Source organism: Hydra vulgaris, chromosome 09 (genome assembly GCF_038396675.1).
Source record: "Hydra vulgaris chromosome 09, alternate assembly HydraT2T_AEP".
In the NCBI taxonomy this organism is placed as follows: Eukaryota; Metazoa; Cnidaria; class Hydrozoa; order Anthoathecata; family Hydridae; genus Hydra; species Hydra vulgaris.
The window spans coordinates 5352501-5371715 of record NC_088928.1 but is presented as its reverse complement, the minus strand read 5'-3'; the positions used below and the strand labels follow the sequence as shown (position 1 = coordinate 5371715).

General features: G+C 28.5%; 1 protein-coding gene across 2 annotated transcripts in view; it reads right to left on the bottom strand.

Moving 5' to 3' along the window:
- LOC101240980 (anaphase-promoting complex subunit 1) overlaps positions 1-19215 on the bottom strand; it is a 141471-nt gene that overhangs the window by 84613 nt on the left and 37643 nt on the right. For both annotated transcript variants that reach the window (XM_065804581.1, XM_065804582.1), the window contains exons 12-16: positions 13848-13913; positions 13617-13653; positions 13486-13541; positions 10107-10167; positions 8886-9067 (exon numbers count right to left, since the gene is read on the bottom strand). In XM_065804581.1, coding sequence (XP_065660653.1) covers positions 8886-9067; positions 10107-10167; positions 13486-13541; positions 13617-13653; positions 13848-13913 — 402 coding nt within the window. The remainder of the gene's footprint in view (positions 1-8885; positions 9068-10106; positions 10168-13485; positions 13542-13616; positions 13654-13847; positions 13914-19215) is intronic.

The window sequence follows — 19215 nt, the reverse complement described above, 5'->3', positions numbered from 1 at the left end:
AGTGTCAAATTCAACCTCGCTGCAAAATATGACAAGAAATTACTCAATTGGTCTTGCTTTTCTGATAAAAGAATATCTTTGTCAATATTCAGAGAAAGTGGCTTTGCAATCAACCAAGAAGTCTACAAAAATGATTGTATTAAGAACAAACTAATTCCATTTATCAAAAAGCATTATTCTGATGGCAAATACATATTTTGGCCTGATTTGGCATGATCATTACTGATGTCTCATTACGCAAAATCTGTACAAAACTAATGAATGAGAAAAATATCATTTTTGTAAAAAGAGAAGATAACCCTGCAAATGTGCCTAAATGATTGAAGATATTTGGAGTATTCTCAAAGGAATTGTGTACAAGAATAATTGGAAAGCTCAAGAAATTGCACAGCAGGATAAAATATTGCCTTTCTAAAATGAAAAAAATCTCTTGTACAGCGCCTTTCTGAATCAACTCTGCACCGATTAGACTATGTAAAACGTAATGGCTTGATTGAAAAAAATTAATATGCAAATAAATTGCCCACCTAAAATACTATTTCTTTCTTTTTTATAAATTAAGTTTTTATCTCATAAACCAACGGAGTTATGCCCCTTCAAAGTTATTACCGCTTTTTTGTTATAACCCGTTATAAAGAGATAAATAATACTAATATAGATATATAATATAATTGAAACATGATATAGTTTATAACAATATTAATATATATATTGAAACATGATATAGTTTATAACAATATTAAGTCTAAAATAATGTTTTTTGAAATTTATAAGCCCCTTATAAATAGCCCTTGTTTCACATTATCTGGCATGGTTCTCACATACACTAGTCAATAGATATACCTGGGTCACTTGATTTCAAACGATATGCAGGATGACAAAGATATTTTAAAACATGTATGCTCTATATATGCTAAAGCTAACCTCATCCAAATATAATATAAAATGCTCTACACAAATACAAACAAAGATCATGTTATTTAATGTCTTTTGCAGCCCAATCTATGGATGTCAGCTGTGGTATCTTTGGAGAAAAGAAACAATTGTTACAAATTAAAAATATATTAAAAATTTGTTAGGATAGAATTATTAGAAAAGAATACCATTAGGTAGCTGAACTTATTTTAATGGTTCTATAATCAAATAGGTTTAAACTCCATTTACCGGGACCAGTTCACCATTCTAAATTCATGAGAAAAAATTTATACTATTTATTTTTAATTGAATCTTTTAATGAATGAAATCCTAAACCTAACCATTCCACAAACAAAGATAAAAACTAATATAGATATATATATATAGATAATTACTACTAATATAAATTAATACTAATATAATTAAATAAATATATAATCAAATTTTACTGAAAAGAAATTTGGCAACAGACCACCAAACGCAACACACTTCTGCAATACTCCTTTTCATTGTTAAACTGTTTAATGAAATCACAATCAATCCTGGAACTGCATTCACATTCATAAAGATAGAGATCGGATAATTATATATATAGCAGATAACTTGTGCTCACTGATTGCTTTATAAGCAACTTTCCAAATGCAAAATTTATCTTTGCTTGCTAGAGTTTTCTTGAAAAAGAAGCAAGGTAAGCAGTAAACACTATATATTATGTATATATACTCGTAACATTTAAGTTACAAGTATATATACATAACGAGTGTCATTTATTAATGAGTGTCGTTTATGCGCTGCGAAAAAATTCCGCAACAATTTAGTGCGTAATAATTTTATATTATATATATACATATATATATAACTCCTAACTGGTTGTCAGAAAGTTTTTCCATATTTTGTTGACAAAAAGTAAAAATTAAAATGCAAGACCGGAATTTTTTTTTTATTACTTGATAGACTGCCTGCCCCAACCAAACCCTCAGTTGATGTAGCAGAACTCCCTTGCGAGTAAAGCTAAAAGATAGTAGATGTAGCAGCACTCCGTTGCGAGTCAGGCTATTTGTCAGTCGATATAGCAGCACTCCATCGCAAGTCAAGCTATTTGTCAGTCGAAGTAGCAGCACATTGTTGCATATCAGGCTATAAGATAGTCGATGTAGCAACACTCCGCGCATGATTTACAGTAAAAAAAATAAAAAATTTTATTAAAAAAAATAAAAATAAAAACATTTTCTAAAAAAAATAAAAATAAAAACATTTTATTAAAAAAAATAAAAATAAAAACATTGTTTATATTGTTAAAAATATTCAGAATGTTTTTTAAAACATTCTGGTTTGCGTTTTTGCGGTTTTTTTAAAAAACAATTAATTTGTAATTAAATTAATGGTTTTTACTTTCTGACAACACGCAAATGTTGGACGAAAGTCAAAAGTAATTAAAAGTGACGTATTTGTTGGCATGAGAATCATTTTTTTCCTTATATATTATACTATATATATATATATATATATATATATATATATATATATATATATATATATATATATATATATATATATATATATATATATATATATATATATATATATATATATATATATATATATATGTATATGTATATATATATATATGTGTGTATATATATATGTATATATATATATACATATATACATATATATATGTGTGTGTGTGTTGTAAAATAAAAAAAAGCACTTGTAACATAGCTTTAATAGGTAACTTCAATTGGGGCTCTTTTTTATTTTTTTAACTTTTTTTTTTGAATAACTGTGCCTTCAAAAAACATTACAGTTTATTAGGCAAATATTACTTTATTTTTAAAATGACTTTTTTATTGTAGCAACAACGATGATGCTTTTAATTTATCAACAGCTCAGCAAACTTGAATATATTGTCATTAATACCATAGCAGTGTCACAGGGTATTTTACACCATGGATTTAAAAAAAAAAAATTTTCCTGCACTGTATCCGTGTTTGAAAAGAAAAGAAAAAGTTCCCTTTTTTACTAATTTACTTTATACTTTTTTACTAAAACTTTGGATAATAGTTATGTAATGTTTATGTTCTCATTTTTAATACTAAAAGTCTGCTTCACTAAAAATAAAAATGTTGTTGAGTATAAAATAAACCATTTGTATAGTTAAAATATAATCTTAAGCACAACAAAAAAATCAGTAACTGTTATACAAAATAAATAACCAGATTTTGTAAGAAAAAAAGTCTGAAACTCAAACTTAATCTTTTTTATTTTATGTAGTTTGAGCAAGACTTCAATTTTTCTAATCAATATTTAAATATAGATAAAAAAAAAGAATAAAGAAAATAGTTTATATTTATGAAAAACTTATACTTTATTGAGAGCTATAAATTGCTCCCGTAAATCACTTCAAGGGAGTGTATGCAAGAGCAAGTATATATATATATATATACATTTACATAAATGCGGTAGTGGTGTAAAGGTAAAGCGCTCGCTACATAAGCGAGAGGTTCCGAGTTCAATCCCCACCACATCCCTGCTAGTACCACGCTCAACTTGTTTCTCCGCGCAGCGGCCTTGTTTGTCAAGGTTCGTGTTTCGGAGTTAGAGAGTTGAGAGAGGGTTATTACCACTATTAAGTAGCCTCCTCATCTGTAGTGGCCTTCTCGGCCTTGAGGAGGTGAATAACAAAAAAAAAAAAAAAAAAAAATACATTATTGCTCTGTTCTTTTAGAACATTGAGCACTCTGATTGTAGAATACACTAACATAATATATATATATATATATATATATATATATATATATATATATATATATATATATATATATATATATATATATATATATATACACACACACACACACACACACAAACACACACACACATATATACATATATACATACATACATATATAAATATTACTGTTAGCAAAAATCTGAGGTAACTGTCAAATTCTTGAAAAAACCGCCATATACCTGTTAAAAAAGCTCATGACTATGGGATTCCAAAAATGTAAAAATTTAAATCCTCTGTCTAAGTTTGAGAAAAAAAGAGTTTTGAAAAAAAATTTTATTACACATATATGTAAAATGACAGCATCTCCAAAATTTTCCATTTTAATAGCATTCATAATCAAATAGTACAAGTAATTTATATAAAAGTACAATATTTCTAAATGAATTGAATTGTTAACACTTATTTTGACATTCTCTTCTCAAGATTCTCAAAAAAGTGAAATAATTTTTCTTAAAAAATTGATTTTTCTTGGTATTTATTAAATTAGGTTTTTTTCAAAAACTCTTGCTGTTAAAATCAGCAAGGCACATCACAAGTTTTTTTTTTTTTAAACATCTTCGCTTCCAACAAGGCTGCAAGCAGCCACTAATTAAAGTTGGAAGTTACTGAAAGAGAAAAGATGAAGATTGTAGAGCAAGATAACGATTGACGGACAACTTAAAAGTTTGCAAATTATATGAATCAGGAAAGCAAGATGAAGGAAGAGAATTCCAAAGAACTGATGTTCAAGGAAAAAAACTAGACAAATAAGCGTTTTTGGAGCACTTAGGAACAGTCACAGAAAAAGGATGACACTTAATTGAATGACAAGTAACACGAGAATGATATTTAGTAGATGGCACAAGAGACGCTAGCTCTTTAGAGCAGTGCCCATTATAGTATTTGTAGAAAAGAGAAAGAGAAGCAACATTACGACGATGTGATAATGGTTAGAGGTTGGCTGCAAGAGCAGGTCCAACTATGTTTACAATGCATTTTTGCACCTTGTCTAAAAGAGAATGGGCATCATTAGAAGATCCGCCCCAGATATGGCAACAGTACTCTATACAAGGCCGGATTTGAGATTTATAGAGATGGAGAATAGAATCCAAAGTAAGAAAGTGACGAGCTCGATAAAGAGATGCAACCTTAGCAGATGCTAATTTTGCAACTGATTTGATGTATGGTTTCCAAGAAAAATTGGAAGTAAGAGTTAATCCTAGAAGATGAAGAGTAGGTGACTCATCGAGTACATCACCGTTCATAAATATAGGCAGATCGAAATTATTGCGATAACAATTGGCTGAAAAAAATTGAGTTTTATCTGTATTGAAGTTCACCAGCCACTGTGAGCCCCATGCTGTAGCAGAAGTGAGATCCTTTTCAAGCTCAAATGCCCCTTCCAAGCAATCAGAAAGTGTTGGTTTCTTTTCACGACAAGAATAAATGGTAGTATCATCAGCAAACAATGCCACCTTAGATGTGAGAATATCTGGAAGATCATTAATGTAAATTAAAAAGAGTATAGGGCCAAGGATAGAACCTTGAGGAACCCCTGAAGTTACAGAATAAGAAGAAGAGTGTTGTCCATCGAGGACAACTTTTATGCTACGATTGGAAAGGAAAGATTCAATGATCTTAAAGATGTTGCCGGATACACCATAAGAAGAAAGCTTATGGAGAAGACCAGCATGCCAAACTTTATTAAAAGCTTTTGAAATATCAAGAGCGATGGCCTCAACCTCTCCACCTTTATCTAATGCACGATAAAACTTGTCAGTTATTACTGTTAGCAAATCAGCTGTAGAATGAGAATATCGAAATCCATATTGGAAGTTATTAGATTCAAGATGAGAAATTAAGTGTTTGTTAATTAAAGATTCAAAAACCTTGCTTAAGATAGGAAGAAGACTTATTAGTTAGACGATAGTAAGACATAGTAGTTAGACGAATCAGATCGCTCTCCAGAATTTTTGAAGATAGGGATAACAGATGCCGCTTTCCAGCAGGCTGGAAAACAAGACTCTGATAAGCACTTGTTGAATAGTTTTGAGAGTATAGACGACAGCTCCGGAGAACACTTCTGCAAGACAATAACAGGTATGTTTTCCAGGCCACAAGCTGTAGAAGAGACTAGGCAGGAAATCACTTTAGATACAGAAACTGGAGTGATATGAATGTCAAGCAATGGATCAACCTGTTTGTTGGCAATATCAGGTAGAACGCAACTAGTGGAATAAAGAGATGATATTGATGAAAAGTTTTTAGCAAACAATTCGGCTTTGTCTTTAGGTGAGGTGACAAAGTCTGAACCATACAAGAGAGGTGGAATTATAGATTTGCCCTAATTTTTGAGAGGAGATACGAGATTTCATGACCTGAGAATAGCGGGTTTTGGCGTTAGACAAAACCATACAAGAGAGGTGGAATTATAGATTTGCCCTTATTATTGATATTATTAAAGATTCTCCAGAAGTCACGAGAGCCTAATTTTTGAGAGGAGATACGAGATTTCATGACCTGAGAATAGCGGGTTTTGGCGTTAGACAAAAGCTTTTTACAATTGTTTCTAGCAGTAATAAACAGACGTCTGTATTCTGGAGAATTGTTTTGCTGATAAATATGGAAGTAACGGTTTCGATTGGCAATTGCAGCAGCACAGTGTGAGGAAAACCATGGAGGAGAGTGAGGCTTGAACTGGAATCGTCGAGAGGGAACAAAAGATTCCATACCAGCCTGAATCCACGAAGTTATGTAAGAAGCACATTTGTCGACAGGAAGACAAAAGATTTCTACCCAAGGGCCATCACAAAGAAAATCACGGAAAGAATCCCAGTCACCTTTACTGTAGTTGTAAGAGGCTCGATAATAGGGGGATTCAGGTGACGAAGAAGAATGAGATATTAGTTTTAGAGAGATCAAACTGTGATCAGAAGAATCTAAGGGTGAATGTGGAGAAACTGAGCACTGACTAGGATCAGAAACAAGACATAAGTCGAGTAGAGAAGGTAAATGATTAGGGTTGTCAGGAAAGCGAGTTGGAAAGTTGACTATTTGAGTTAGGGATTGAGAAAGGCAAAAGTTGTGGGCTTTAATGCCTGCAGAGTCACTGACACTAGAGCCAAGCCATTCAGAGTGGTGAGCATTAAAGTCACCGACAACAACTATATTAGCTGATGGATAAAGAGAGAGGGCTTGGTCAATATGATCAGAAATAATGTCAAAAAGAGATATAGAACAAAGAGAAAGGCAATAGAGTGAAGTGGGGCTATACGAAAGCACATGAAAGAATAGTCTGTGGATTCAAATCTAGTTTCACGACAAATGGGTGAATTCTTACAAATGTAAATGCCCAGGCCAAGCATGTGACTATAGGAGTCTTTACGAATTAGAGGAAGATAACCATCAACACTAAGATCACAAGATGAGACAGCCGAACTCAAATTAGTCTCACAAAGAGCAAGTAGGTCTGGTGAACTTTGCAAGAGATAAGACTCAACAGAAGAAAAGTTACTTCGAAGACCACGAATATTAGTGAATGATAGGTTTAGAGAACTTGGTGATGATGATGGTTTTTTGTGTTTTATAGTTTTTGGTACTTTATTCATTTTTAAATTAGATTGAAGAACTTGACTCAAAGCATAGATAGTACTCAGAACACTGTTTAATAGCCCAAGCAATTGCCTCATTACTACTAATAAACCCTAAGCCGTAACAAAGGGCTCCAAATGTGGCCTCCGCAATGCACACCAAAAGTACAAACAGGGACACCATCCATGCGCCACATGGCACTGTTAATACTTTGATATTTTTCAGCTGTTGATGGAATCAGCCTCTCTGAGAGCTACCACAGAGTTCGGGAAACCTGACTACCAGCCGGCCTCAGAACCATGAAACTGAGTTTTAGAGCTGTACCCTCATTAGGAGATAATAGAATGAGTTGCCTAGTCATAAAAACAGAGATACAAGCAAAACCCATGCATTGAGTCAAGAAGATCCAGCATTCAACATCCTAAACTGGAAACAATGTATTAAAAATACATCTGGGCCAGCCTAATAGATAAAGAAGGGGTGCGAAGCTGGTCAACAGATAGAATCTGTTTACCCCTTACAAACAGATAGAATCAGTTTACCCCTCTGTTTACCCCTTTTTTTCCTTAACCTGAATCTTTTAATGGGCTTTTGTTTGAAAATTGTTTGTTTTAATTTCAAGCAATAGCGCATTGCTTCATTTGTTTGTTCGCTTTAAATTCTGAATGGCATCTTTTTCTGTTGGACGAAGACTTTGAAACAAAAAAAATTCTGGATGATTTTTAGGTGTGGCACTTTCAATGGGCAAGGATTGAAAAGAATTCTAGAAAGCATTAACTTTTTCTTCAATTGCAAATACAATTTGTTGCCAAAATAGAAAGATATTAGCAAATTTTGGCAAAGATGGAAAAAATTTGAATTGAGGATTTTCTCTTGTGGGTGTTTTAATATTAACCTTTTTAAACTGAAAAGGCTGTGGCAGTTTAACTAAATAACCTTCAAAACATGTTCAACTGAATACACTTCATAACAAAACAGTTTTGTTATGAAGTTTATTCAGTTGAACATGTTATGTAAATGTTTCATAAATCACTTGTGCCATCTAATTTTGATTCGTTGGCCTTAAACAAATTGAATTTTTTCTTCTAAAAACATTGTCTATTTGAGATGTCTATTTGCCTTTTTGAGACACATAAGAGATACAACCTTTTGATTTTCATCATGATTTTTTGCTGAACTTTTCCATTTTTTTTACAAGAGACTCAAAAATGCTTACTTTACAAATTTTGCCTCTATAATAAGTTCTCGAAAATTTCAAATTTTTAAGTAGTAAAAAATTACGGAATCTATTATTATCTATTTATGTTAAAAAGTTTCATTCTTGATAAATACTGTAAAAATGTAAAATTTTGTAAACAGTCATTTCACATATATGTGCAATAAAGAATATTTTCCAACTTCTTTTTCTTTTTCAGGATGATTTACAATTTTAGATTTTTAGAATCTCATGAGCTTATACAGGTATATCACAGGTATAACACAGGTATATCACTGTTTTTTCTGGAACTGACTTAACAGTTACCTTGGATTCTTTCTAACAGTAATACACACACAGATACATTCACACAATAAAATCAATTTTTAAAAGGTAAAAAAAACAACATACATTCAAATGTTTATATGATGATTCTGGAAAACCCATAAGTTTCAAAGTTGCACAAACAAATTTATTCCAAGATACAAAATGAAGAGCACTGTGTTCACAGAGTGATAAGTAATACTTTGAACAGACAAGATTGTATTCACTATCAGACAGTATGTTTCGAAGCAAAGAAATGCATAACTTAGCTAAACACATTTGAGAGTAATTAACTTTACAGCATACACGTAAAAATAATAAACACTAATAAACAATAAGATAAATGCAGGAGAAGATAGACTTTAAATTTATTTCCATTACAAAAAAATATAACAAAGTTTAAATTATTGTGACAAAAAAAAGTAAGTTGAAAAACAACAAAACAATTAATTTTACAAGTTTTGAATAACAATGCCAAAGTATTTTTTAATGCCTCTTTCTCCCTCAGTTATAATAATAGATTATAATAATTTAATCATAATAATTTTAAGTTTTTTTTTTTTTTTTTTAACTTTTACAATACTTGTGCAACACATTTAAGAATGTTGCACCACTTTTTTACACCACTTTGTTACACCACTTTTTTTTATTACAAGGATTAACAAACTTAAAGGGTAATAGTTTCTTTACTGTTAATAAAAAAATTCAAAACATGCTATCTGCATTGAAACTTTGTGGGTTTTTGTGGATGTAGGTTATAAACATAAAAAAAAATACAGCTTACGAGATTCTAAAGTTGCAAATTAAACTATGTAAGCTGTTATAAAACATTCAACTCAAGGGTATTTTCAAGATGTTATATAACTTTTTATTAATAGGTAAAAAAATTTAATAGTTTTTAAAAAATCATCACCAAACTTTCAGTTTATAATTTAATAAAAGTCAATTAAAGCTACAATTACAGTTAAATTTCTCTAATTTGTTACTAATTGTGTTTTTCTTCCTTGATATATTTTTCATTTCAGATTGAATCAATCGTTTATTTGAAATTACTATAAGAAATTAATATAAGTTTGTCAACTTTTTACTGTTTATAATTTCTGCTTATGATTTATGATTTATTATTATTTATAATTACTATAAATTATAATACTACATTTTTAAAATTTTATTTAAAAAAAAAATTAATCAAAATTTAAAACTAAACAAAAACTAAAAATTACTTTTTACCTTCTTATTATAAAAATATTTAAATTTACACTTTTAAATTTAATTATGTAAATTTACCTTTTAAATTTACATAATTACCTTTATTGCAATAGTCAAGATCATGCACTTGAACTCGTTTAACATCTTCTGGATTTATGTACTAAGAGAAAACATAAATAAAATCTCTCTTTTCATATATATATATATATATATATATATATATATATATATATATATATATATATATATATATATATATATATATATATATATATATATATATATATATATATATATATATATATATATGTATATATATATATATATATATATATATATATATATATATATATATATATATATATATATATGTATATATATATATTTTTTTTTTTTCTCATATATATATTATTATATATATGAGAAATTTTCACTGGGTTATGGATACCAGCATCATCAGCTCGTAAAATATTACGATCTTAAATTCGTATTGTTTGATGTTTTGTTAAAATTTGTATTGTTTGATGTTTTCTTATTAATATAACATACACTCTTATACACGATGTCTACACTGAAATCATATATATATATATATATATATATATATATATATATATATATATATATATATATATATATATATAAATTAAATAATTTAAGGTGCTCTTCTAATATCTAGGTCTCACTTCATTGTCTGCTCTCTCTCTGTGTATGCCTGCATGTATGTATGTATGTATGTATGTATGTATGTATGTATGTATGTATGTATGTATGTATGTATGTATGTATGTATGTATGTATGTATGTATGTATGTATCTATATATGTATGCATGTATATATTAAGGTTGAGCTTTTACTGAAAATTTACTGGTAAAATTATGTCGGTAAATTTCGGTAAATGATTTTTACTATACTAAATTAAACAATTCATTTGAAATCCCTAATTATAAAATAATTTTTTTTTTCTTTGCTACTTTTGTGAATAATATTTTGCTGTAAAAAGAAGTTATGATTTTCAGCCGCACCTAATAGAGTATTAATTTTATTATTGTTTAAAATTTCGTTATGATTTCTTTATCACCGTCAAAAGCCCACATATCATTCCTAATGTTATGTATACTGTTTTCCTTTACATAAATCAGAACTCCTCTATAACAAAAATCTAAAAAATAATCAGAATTGTTATGCTCAAAAATGCTTTAAAGTATTTAAAGAGGTTTGAAATAGCTTAATCAATAAATTGAAACTTTAATAATTACTTTCCTAGTAACTAATTTGTTTTTTTTGTTTGGAAACTAATTCTATTGGTTAAGCTTTGTCTGAACATTTTAAGAAAGAAATTACTACTTCTTGTGATATATTTGTTGCATTTATCAATCAACTTGATTTGCTTTCGGTTAAAATGTCAGACATTTGGAAACACTACACCTTAAACACAGTGACTTGTGAAATATGTGGAAATACCAGTAAATACTCAAGTTCCACAATGAATGTGATATCACCTAGACAAAAAACATGGAGTCAAAAAAGAAACATAGGAAAAGTTGACAACAAAAGCTGCAACAGAATCAAAAAAGCCTAAGATTTCAACTTTTTTCCCAAAGCAACCGATTGAAAAAGTGATTTCAAGACTTATAGCACAGGATGGATTTAGTTTCCACGCCATTGTTAACAACTCTTTCATTTGATCTGCCATGTGTGAAAAAAGTTGTAATTTTCCAAAAAATCACAAGCAAGCAATCCAGTCAACCTTAAAAACACTTTTAAATCTTTAGTGACCATTGGAAAATGCTTTTCAATTGCACTGGATGAGTACATTTCTTTGAAAAATCAAAGGTATATGAATATTAATATTCATCAAAAACACACATACTGGAATCTGGGCTTGACTCAAATTTCTGGATCACTACCGGCTGAAAAAGCTGCAGCAGTTGTCACAGAAAGAAGTTGTCACAGTGGCCAAATTCGGGTTGAACATTAGCCCTGTCTGCTCAAGATAGAGCTTCCATGATGGTTAAGTTTGGAAAACTGGTTATAACTGCACATCAAATGTGTTACCTATAGAATGCAAATCGATAACAACACATTGCAAGTAACAAGCAACAAAGATGAAGTCAGCAGTGACAAATCTGAATCTGACACCGAAGTCAGTTTTCTTGATGCTACTATGGATGAAAACATTTCCATTCCAAAAGTGAAAGTGCACTTGCAATCTGTTATCACAAAAGTCCGAAAAATGGTCAAGTTGTTTAAAAAATTTTCAGTCAAAAATGATGTCCTCCAAGAAGAAATCAAGAAACAGCACGGAAAAGAGATTTCACTTATCCTTGACTGCAGAACAGTCTACTGTCAATGATTCAAAAGTTTCTCAAAGTTAAAGATTCACTCAGAAAATATTGAAAGACGTTTCTCCACATTTAATTTGCAGTGTTGTATAAAATCAAGATTGGCAGTTCTCTTTCCAGTTGCTTCATAGACCAACATTTCTTTTGAAATGTTTATACAACAATGTTGCATAAACATTTTATACAACATCGTTGCTGCTCTTGAACCAATCAAATTGGCAGCAGAAGCCCTTTGCCGACCGGATGCAACTCTTCTTAGTGCTAAGGGAATTTTCAAGTTTCTTTTTAACAGCCTGAAACAACAAGATTTAACTCTTTGCATTGCAATGAAGAGTGCAATTTTGAGACTTTTTAACATTGAAAAACATGGAGTTTTCAAAATGCCTTCAAAGTCTGTACTTCAAAAGATTGCAAAAGATTTGTTGTCTAGACTATTCCCAACGAATCCAGATGACTTAGAATTCATTCAAGAAGTGTGTGGCTCAGGAAACCTTGATGACTTCCTCAAGTTTATCTTTACACAAAGATGAACTCGAGAAAGCAATTCAGCATTCTGCCAAAAAACAGCACCACAATTCAAACAACGAATTCAAAGCCATTTCAAAAGAAATGTTGGTCTATGAAGCAACTGGAAAGAGAACTGCCAATCTTGATTTTTTGTTCAATGCACTGGAGACTATCCCTCCAAAAAGTATTGAGTGTGAGCAAGCCTTTTCTGCTGCTGTATTATTTGTAACAAAAATTCGATCAAGAATGAATGACAACTTACTTGATACACTTTATTTCCTTAAACTCATTTTTTATCAATATAACAATTATCAATAAAGATTTGAATCTTATAAACACTTTATTTTGAAACGAAAAAAACTTTATACCAGTTTCTATGATTTTTTGATTTTTTATCAATTTTATCAATATTTACCGTTAAATTATGCTTTTTTATCGATTTACCGGTAAATTTAAAAGTCGGTAAAAGCTCAACCCTAATATATATATATATATATATATATATATATATATATATATATATATATATATATATATATATATATATATATATATATATCAAGATAAAGATTATTATTTAATAACTTGAATCAAAATTACTTGAAGAAATATAATAAAAATATACAATATGAAAGCTTGTAGCTGCAAACATATACATGCCGACTCTTTTTTGTAAGATCTCTAGAAAATAAAAACTTTTATCAATTTAGAAAAAATAATTTTGAGATTAAGAATTTTAAATTTGTTAAAACATACCATCAGCTGAAAAGATTGGTAATTCTAGTGTCACTACCTTTAAAATAATATTTAAACTAAATTTATTTAAAATATGCATATAAATTAGTTGAAATTAAAATACATAAATGCATTAGCTGATAACTGTACTAATATTTATTATTATTATTATTGTTTTTTACTATTATCACTATGAATAATACAATTACTTATACTATTATCATTATATTCAAGTATTGAAACAAAAAATACCTTCTGCTTTCCAGTATAAAGGTTGACTTTTTGTGATAAATCAATAACTGCATACATGGAGAGACTCTAATAAAGCATAAATCAATTATTACATGATATATCTATTACATGTATACTATAATCAGTATACACTTATGTGTTCTAGATTGGTTTAAACAAAGCCATTTAACTTAAATATGACATAATGGAAAAGATAAAGCAATTTTTTTACAATCAGGTGCTCCAGGTGCTCTTCCTGGTGTTAACCTGTTTTGCAGGTTATTATGGTACTACTTCTAGGAGGATAACCATCAAAGGTGAAGGTCTTATATCAAAATTGTCCTTTTTCTAGGTAAATTGTTATTACCACAACTAAAAAGCTTAACCAGCTCCAACTCAACAAAATATAAATTAAGTATTTAACACATAGCCAGACATAAAACAAATTAAATAATACATATATGGACAGGCTATGCATTAAGAAAAATTAACTATGCATTAAGAAAAATTAAGAGAAATTAAGACAACTTCTTATTGTATTGAATTAATTGTATTTCAGTTTATAAATTAAAATTTAACTTATGTTTATTGTTTATTTTTTATTTTTATTACAATAACTAATAAAGATGTAAAAACAAAAAGTTTATTGAAGACTATTGTACATTATAAAGTTTATAGCAAATAACAACATATATGCTTTTACTATAGAATCAAATATTTTGCTACTATGGTTTTCAGTGGCATGTACAGAGACCATGCTGAACCAGGCCCCAGACCATCCTAGAATGGGACCTTAAAATTTTTATCTTAGAAACTTTTATCTTAAACTTTTTATCTTAGAACCTTTTATATACTACCATTGGGTGAGTTTATCATTTTTCATGTTGCGAAATCAAATCATTTTATTGAAGAACGTCTTTTGAAAGTAAATAAATTAAAAAAAAAAAATATTTTAATCACTGGTGATAAATTGGAACACATTCATGTCTGTCCGTTAAACAGAGCTTTAGCCTAAAGTTTCCTCACAACTTTTTTAATTTTAAGAAATGTCAAAAATTTTTATTTAAAGACGTTTTCCTTGCAACTTCTTAAACCTTTTGAACATAAAAAAAATTTTTGTACAAAAGTTTTACTGTACTCTTTAAACGATTAACAAATAATTTTTTTTTTCCTCTTTTTAAATGCTTTTACAAATTAAATTCTTTAATTATCTGATTTAAAGTGTAAAACTTTGAGCGTTAGTATATTATTTTGTATAATGTAATGCAAACATTATTTGGTATTGACCTTAAGTATGGTTGCAATTAAATGTTTATTATTACGCCACACAGGTCGCTTTTAACAATTTAATAAATAAAGAAACTGCAAAGGTTGAATCATCGTGACAGTCAGATGGGAATTTGCAATCATGAAATTATCTAATTAAAAGAAATTGTGATTGCTGGTTTATCAGTAAGTATCAAAAAAAATATTGCTCATAAAATTAATAAAGTTTTTTCAAATTTAATCATTAAATGTTTAAATTTAATTATTGCTTGTTTTGCAACCACCAGATTATTTATTTGCTCTGCAACCATGGAAATTATGTCCTAAGTTGAAATTTTAAGTTTGTTTTTGACTTTTTTATGCATTCAAAAAATTTTATATTTCATTTTCAGAAATTGATTTAAAAAAAAAAACTATTTTTTAAAATAGATAAAAAATAATTAAAAAAATAAATAAATAAAAATTATGCTATTAGAGTAGATAAAGTTCCCCTAACAAAAGAAATTGCTCCAAGTTTTTAGAAAGATTCCAAGTTATTACATAAAAAGTTATTTAAAAAAGTGATTTTAAAGCATGTAAATTATTTTAAACAACAAAAGAAAAAAAAAAATCTGATTCGTGCTTGGAAATATTTTGAATTAATGCAAATAATTATTTAGTATAACCTTTCAAGTTTTATCTAAAATTGTAATGCATTCACTTTTTGGAACTAAAGTTAAACACTTAAAGAATTTCTAGCTTTACAATTTTTTTTTTCAAATAAAACTTGATATATATTAATTATACTAACAATAAAGTATTTAAAATATCTGTATTATTTATTGTTCTGTTACTTAACACTATTTAAGCGGGTCGGGTATTAGTACCCATTGCGCGGACTGTTGTTTATCAGCGGGTCGGGTATTAGTACCCGATTTTATTATTTTTATTTGAAAAACCACTATCAATAAATTTAATGACACTTATAAATAATGTATTTTGTTTTAGAAATATGCTTGGTTTTAAAACTTATATGTATATTTTATATATTGTATATTTACTTGTTATGTTTAATTTATTATATTTCATTTATGATGTTTGATATTTCATCTATTATAAATTTATAAGTTTGATATTTTATCTAATATAAAATATATTTTAGATATTAGTATTTTATATTTTTTAATAAAACTATTTAATAAACTAAATGCATACTTAGTTCAAAAAATAAAACTCTATTAATAAATTTACATTTATAATGTCTTAATGTTTCTTAAACTTTCATGGAAAAATAACTCACTAATACTTTTCTAAAGTATTGTATGTAAAAAAACAGTTTCCCTTATGAAGAGGCACTTCACAAAACTGGCACATATGGCAGGTTAACTTTTTTTCTTATGCACAACACAAACATAGCTTACTTGGGTTGCTCGGGTTTTACTTTTATACCACCTGTAAAAATGTTGACTATTTTATGTTTCTTTGCATCCTTTGACAATCTTCCTTTAGGATCAATTCTTCTGAATGTAGCTGATGTACTTGGTACATAACGATTATCATTATCCGGAGTAAATTCGTTTTTCCATTCCTTTGCTACATCATGTAAAAAAACATTGTACTTTTTTTTTGAATTTGGATTTAATATTTTAAAAACTCTAAACGCATTAAATAATGCACAATTTATCAAAAACATCATATCTCTTTTACTTCATTTTTTTGTATGACATAGTAAAGTATAATACAACAAATATTGATCGGCATGATCAACACCTTTCATTTAATTATTATAATCGTATATTTGCTTAAAAATTCTTTCCTTTGTCAAACAATCAATATTGTGGCTTTCTACAATATCGGCAGAATGTATTGTCGAAATCATTCAGACAGATCTTTTTGATTGCCAACATTGTAATAAAATGTTTTGCCGAAGATAAAAGATTTCCCTTTTTTAGTTTTGCATTTTTTAAACAAAGAGGAAGGCCTCTGTTCGTGCGAATAGTGCACAAGTCCAGAATCTATGTAGTAAAAGTATTTGACAAGTGTTAACATTATTTTAATAGTTATCCATATATATGTGGTGTCATAAGTTCAAATACGGCTGAAGAAGATTTAAAATTATTTGTTTTAATCGATATTCGAAAGTTACAAATATAGCCGGTTTTAGCTTCACAAACCATTCTTATGAGAATTGACCAATGTAACAAATGCCAATGTAACAAATTGTTTTAATCGATATTCGAAAGTTACAAATATAGCCGGTTTTAGCTTCACAAACCATTCTTATGAGAATTGACCAATGTAACAAATGCCAATGTAACAAATAAACATATTTACAAAAAATATTTGAGTATTTATACAATTAAACAAAATGACAATAAAAATTAGCAATAAAGCAGTAATTATTATAAGAATAATTACAATGTCTATAATGTCTCATAATGCATAGTGTGGTGTCTGTCTAAAATAATTTTAAGAAGAATTATGAGATCTTGCATAAGTCAGACAATATATAAAAAAAAATAAAAAAGTGTAACCTTTGTCAAGTTAAAAAAATAAACAAATGGTTATTGAAAGGAATAAAATAAATGGTAATATACAATTATATTTTAATGCAGAGCAAAGTGTAGATGAATATACTGTATAGGCTATAAGCGCGACACCAAATAATGGTCTTGAAGACTATCAATAAAAATCCAATGAGAAACATTTGATAGATGCTGAACAACATATATGAGATTTTATTATGTAGATTAGTTTACATTATACTCTCCATAAATGCTAATACACACATGCAACAGGCCCTAGAGCTTTATCCCTTTCTATAGTTGGTACAAATTAGTCGATAGTAGTACCTTGGCCTACAAGTTTTACACTTATGGTTTGGGATTTTCCTTTACTATATCATAAATCTAAATTAATAAAAAAGATTTTTTACTTGCGGCTTTATTTTTTTTTTTTTCTTTCAAAAAACCAATGAGTTTTTTTTTTTTAAATCATACCCACTACGCAATAAAGTTGCGCTTATTTGAGTACCTGCTTAAAAAGTGTTAACATTGTAAAAAAATTATTTTAACACAAAACATTGTTAACTATTGTGCAATAATAATTACATCTATTATCTATTAATTTTTATTAAAAAAAAAAGGTGGAGGAGGTACCTTAGATACTTTATACGACCCCAAAGTCCTTTGTTTGTGGCACAGGATCCCAATTTAAAAAACGTCTTCAAATATATACCGTCAACCGGGGTGACTTCAGACAATTTTTGAAGAAAATATTAAACTGTTTCATTAAAATCAATACAAAATGGAAATAATTTCATGTAACATACCACTGTAATTATAAACAACAAAAATCAAAATCAGGAAATGGGGTGACTCCGGACACTTGAAGCTTGAGATTTTCAAAGTTGAAATTTCAACATCAAGAATTTTAAAATGAATGTATAACTATGTAAAAAAAGCTGCTTAATTAAAAAAAATTTTATTTTAAATAACAAAACAAAAAACAACAACTATTGATAAACTATTTTAAATATTCAGATAGTTAATGATACAACTACAATGATTAATTAACTACAATGAAGAATCAATTATTAACCTTTCTTATTTTGTTTAAATTATTGACAACTGTAAAAGTAAATCATATACAAATCATTGTCTTTTAAAAAAATTCAAAAAAAAGTTGTAGTTTTGGGCATACAATGCAATCAGTTGACATGGCATTTTCTAAATACTTTGAATGATACTAACAACCACAAAGTTCACAACCAGTCCAATCAATTAAAACTTCCTCTTCTTCTTCACTGATTTCATTGTTTTTGTCATTATCTTCTTTTTCTCAGATGAAACAAAGATCAGTTTCAATATCTTCAACGATCTTTGACATTTAAAACTGCCCCAGATGCAATGTTCAACTCATTGCCCCTGGGTTTTTTGTTTCATATGCACCATGACGAGACATTAGAAAAGTTGTAATTGAATCATTTAAAATGGTTGCTGTTGTATTCAGGAATTCTTTTTAAAACCTTTATACGCTTATTCAAATGTTGCTTGTGTTCAGGAATTCTTTTTAAAACCTTTATACGGTTTATTGGATATAGCCTGCATGTAATAAAGCCAGAAACTAAATTCTGAAACACTGT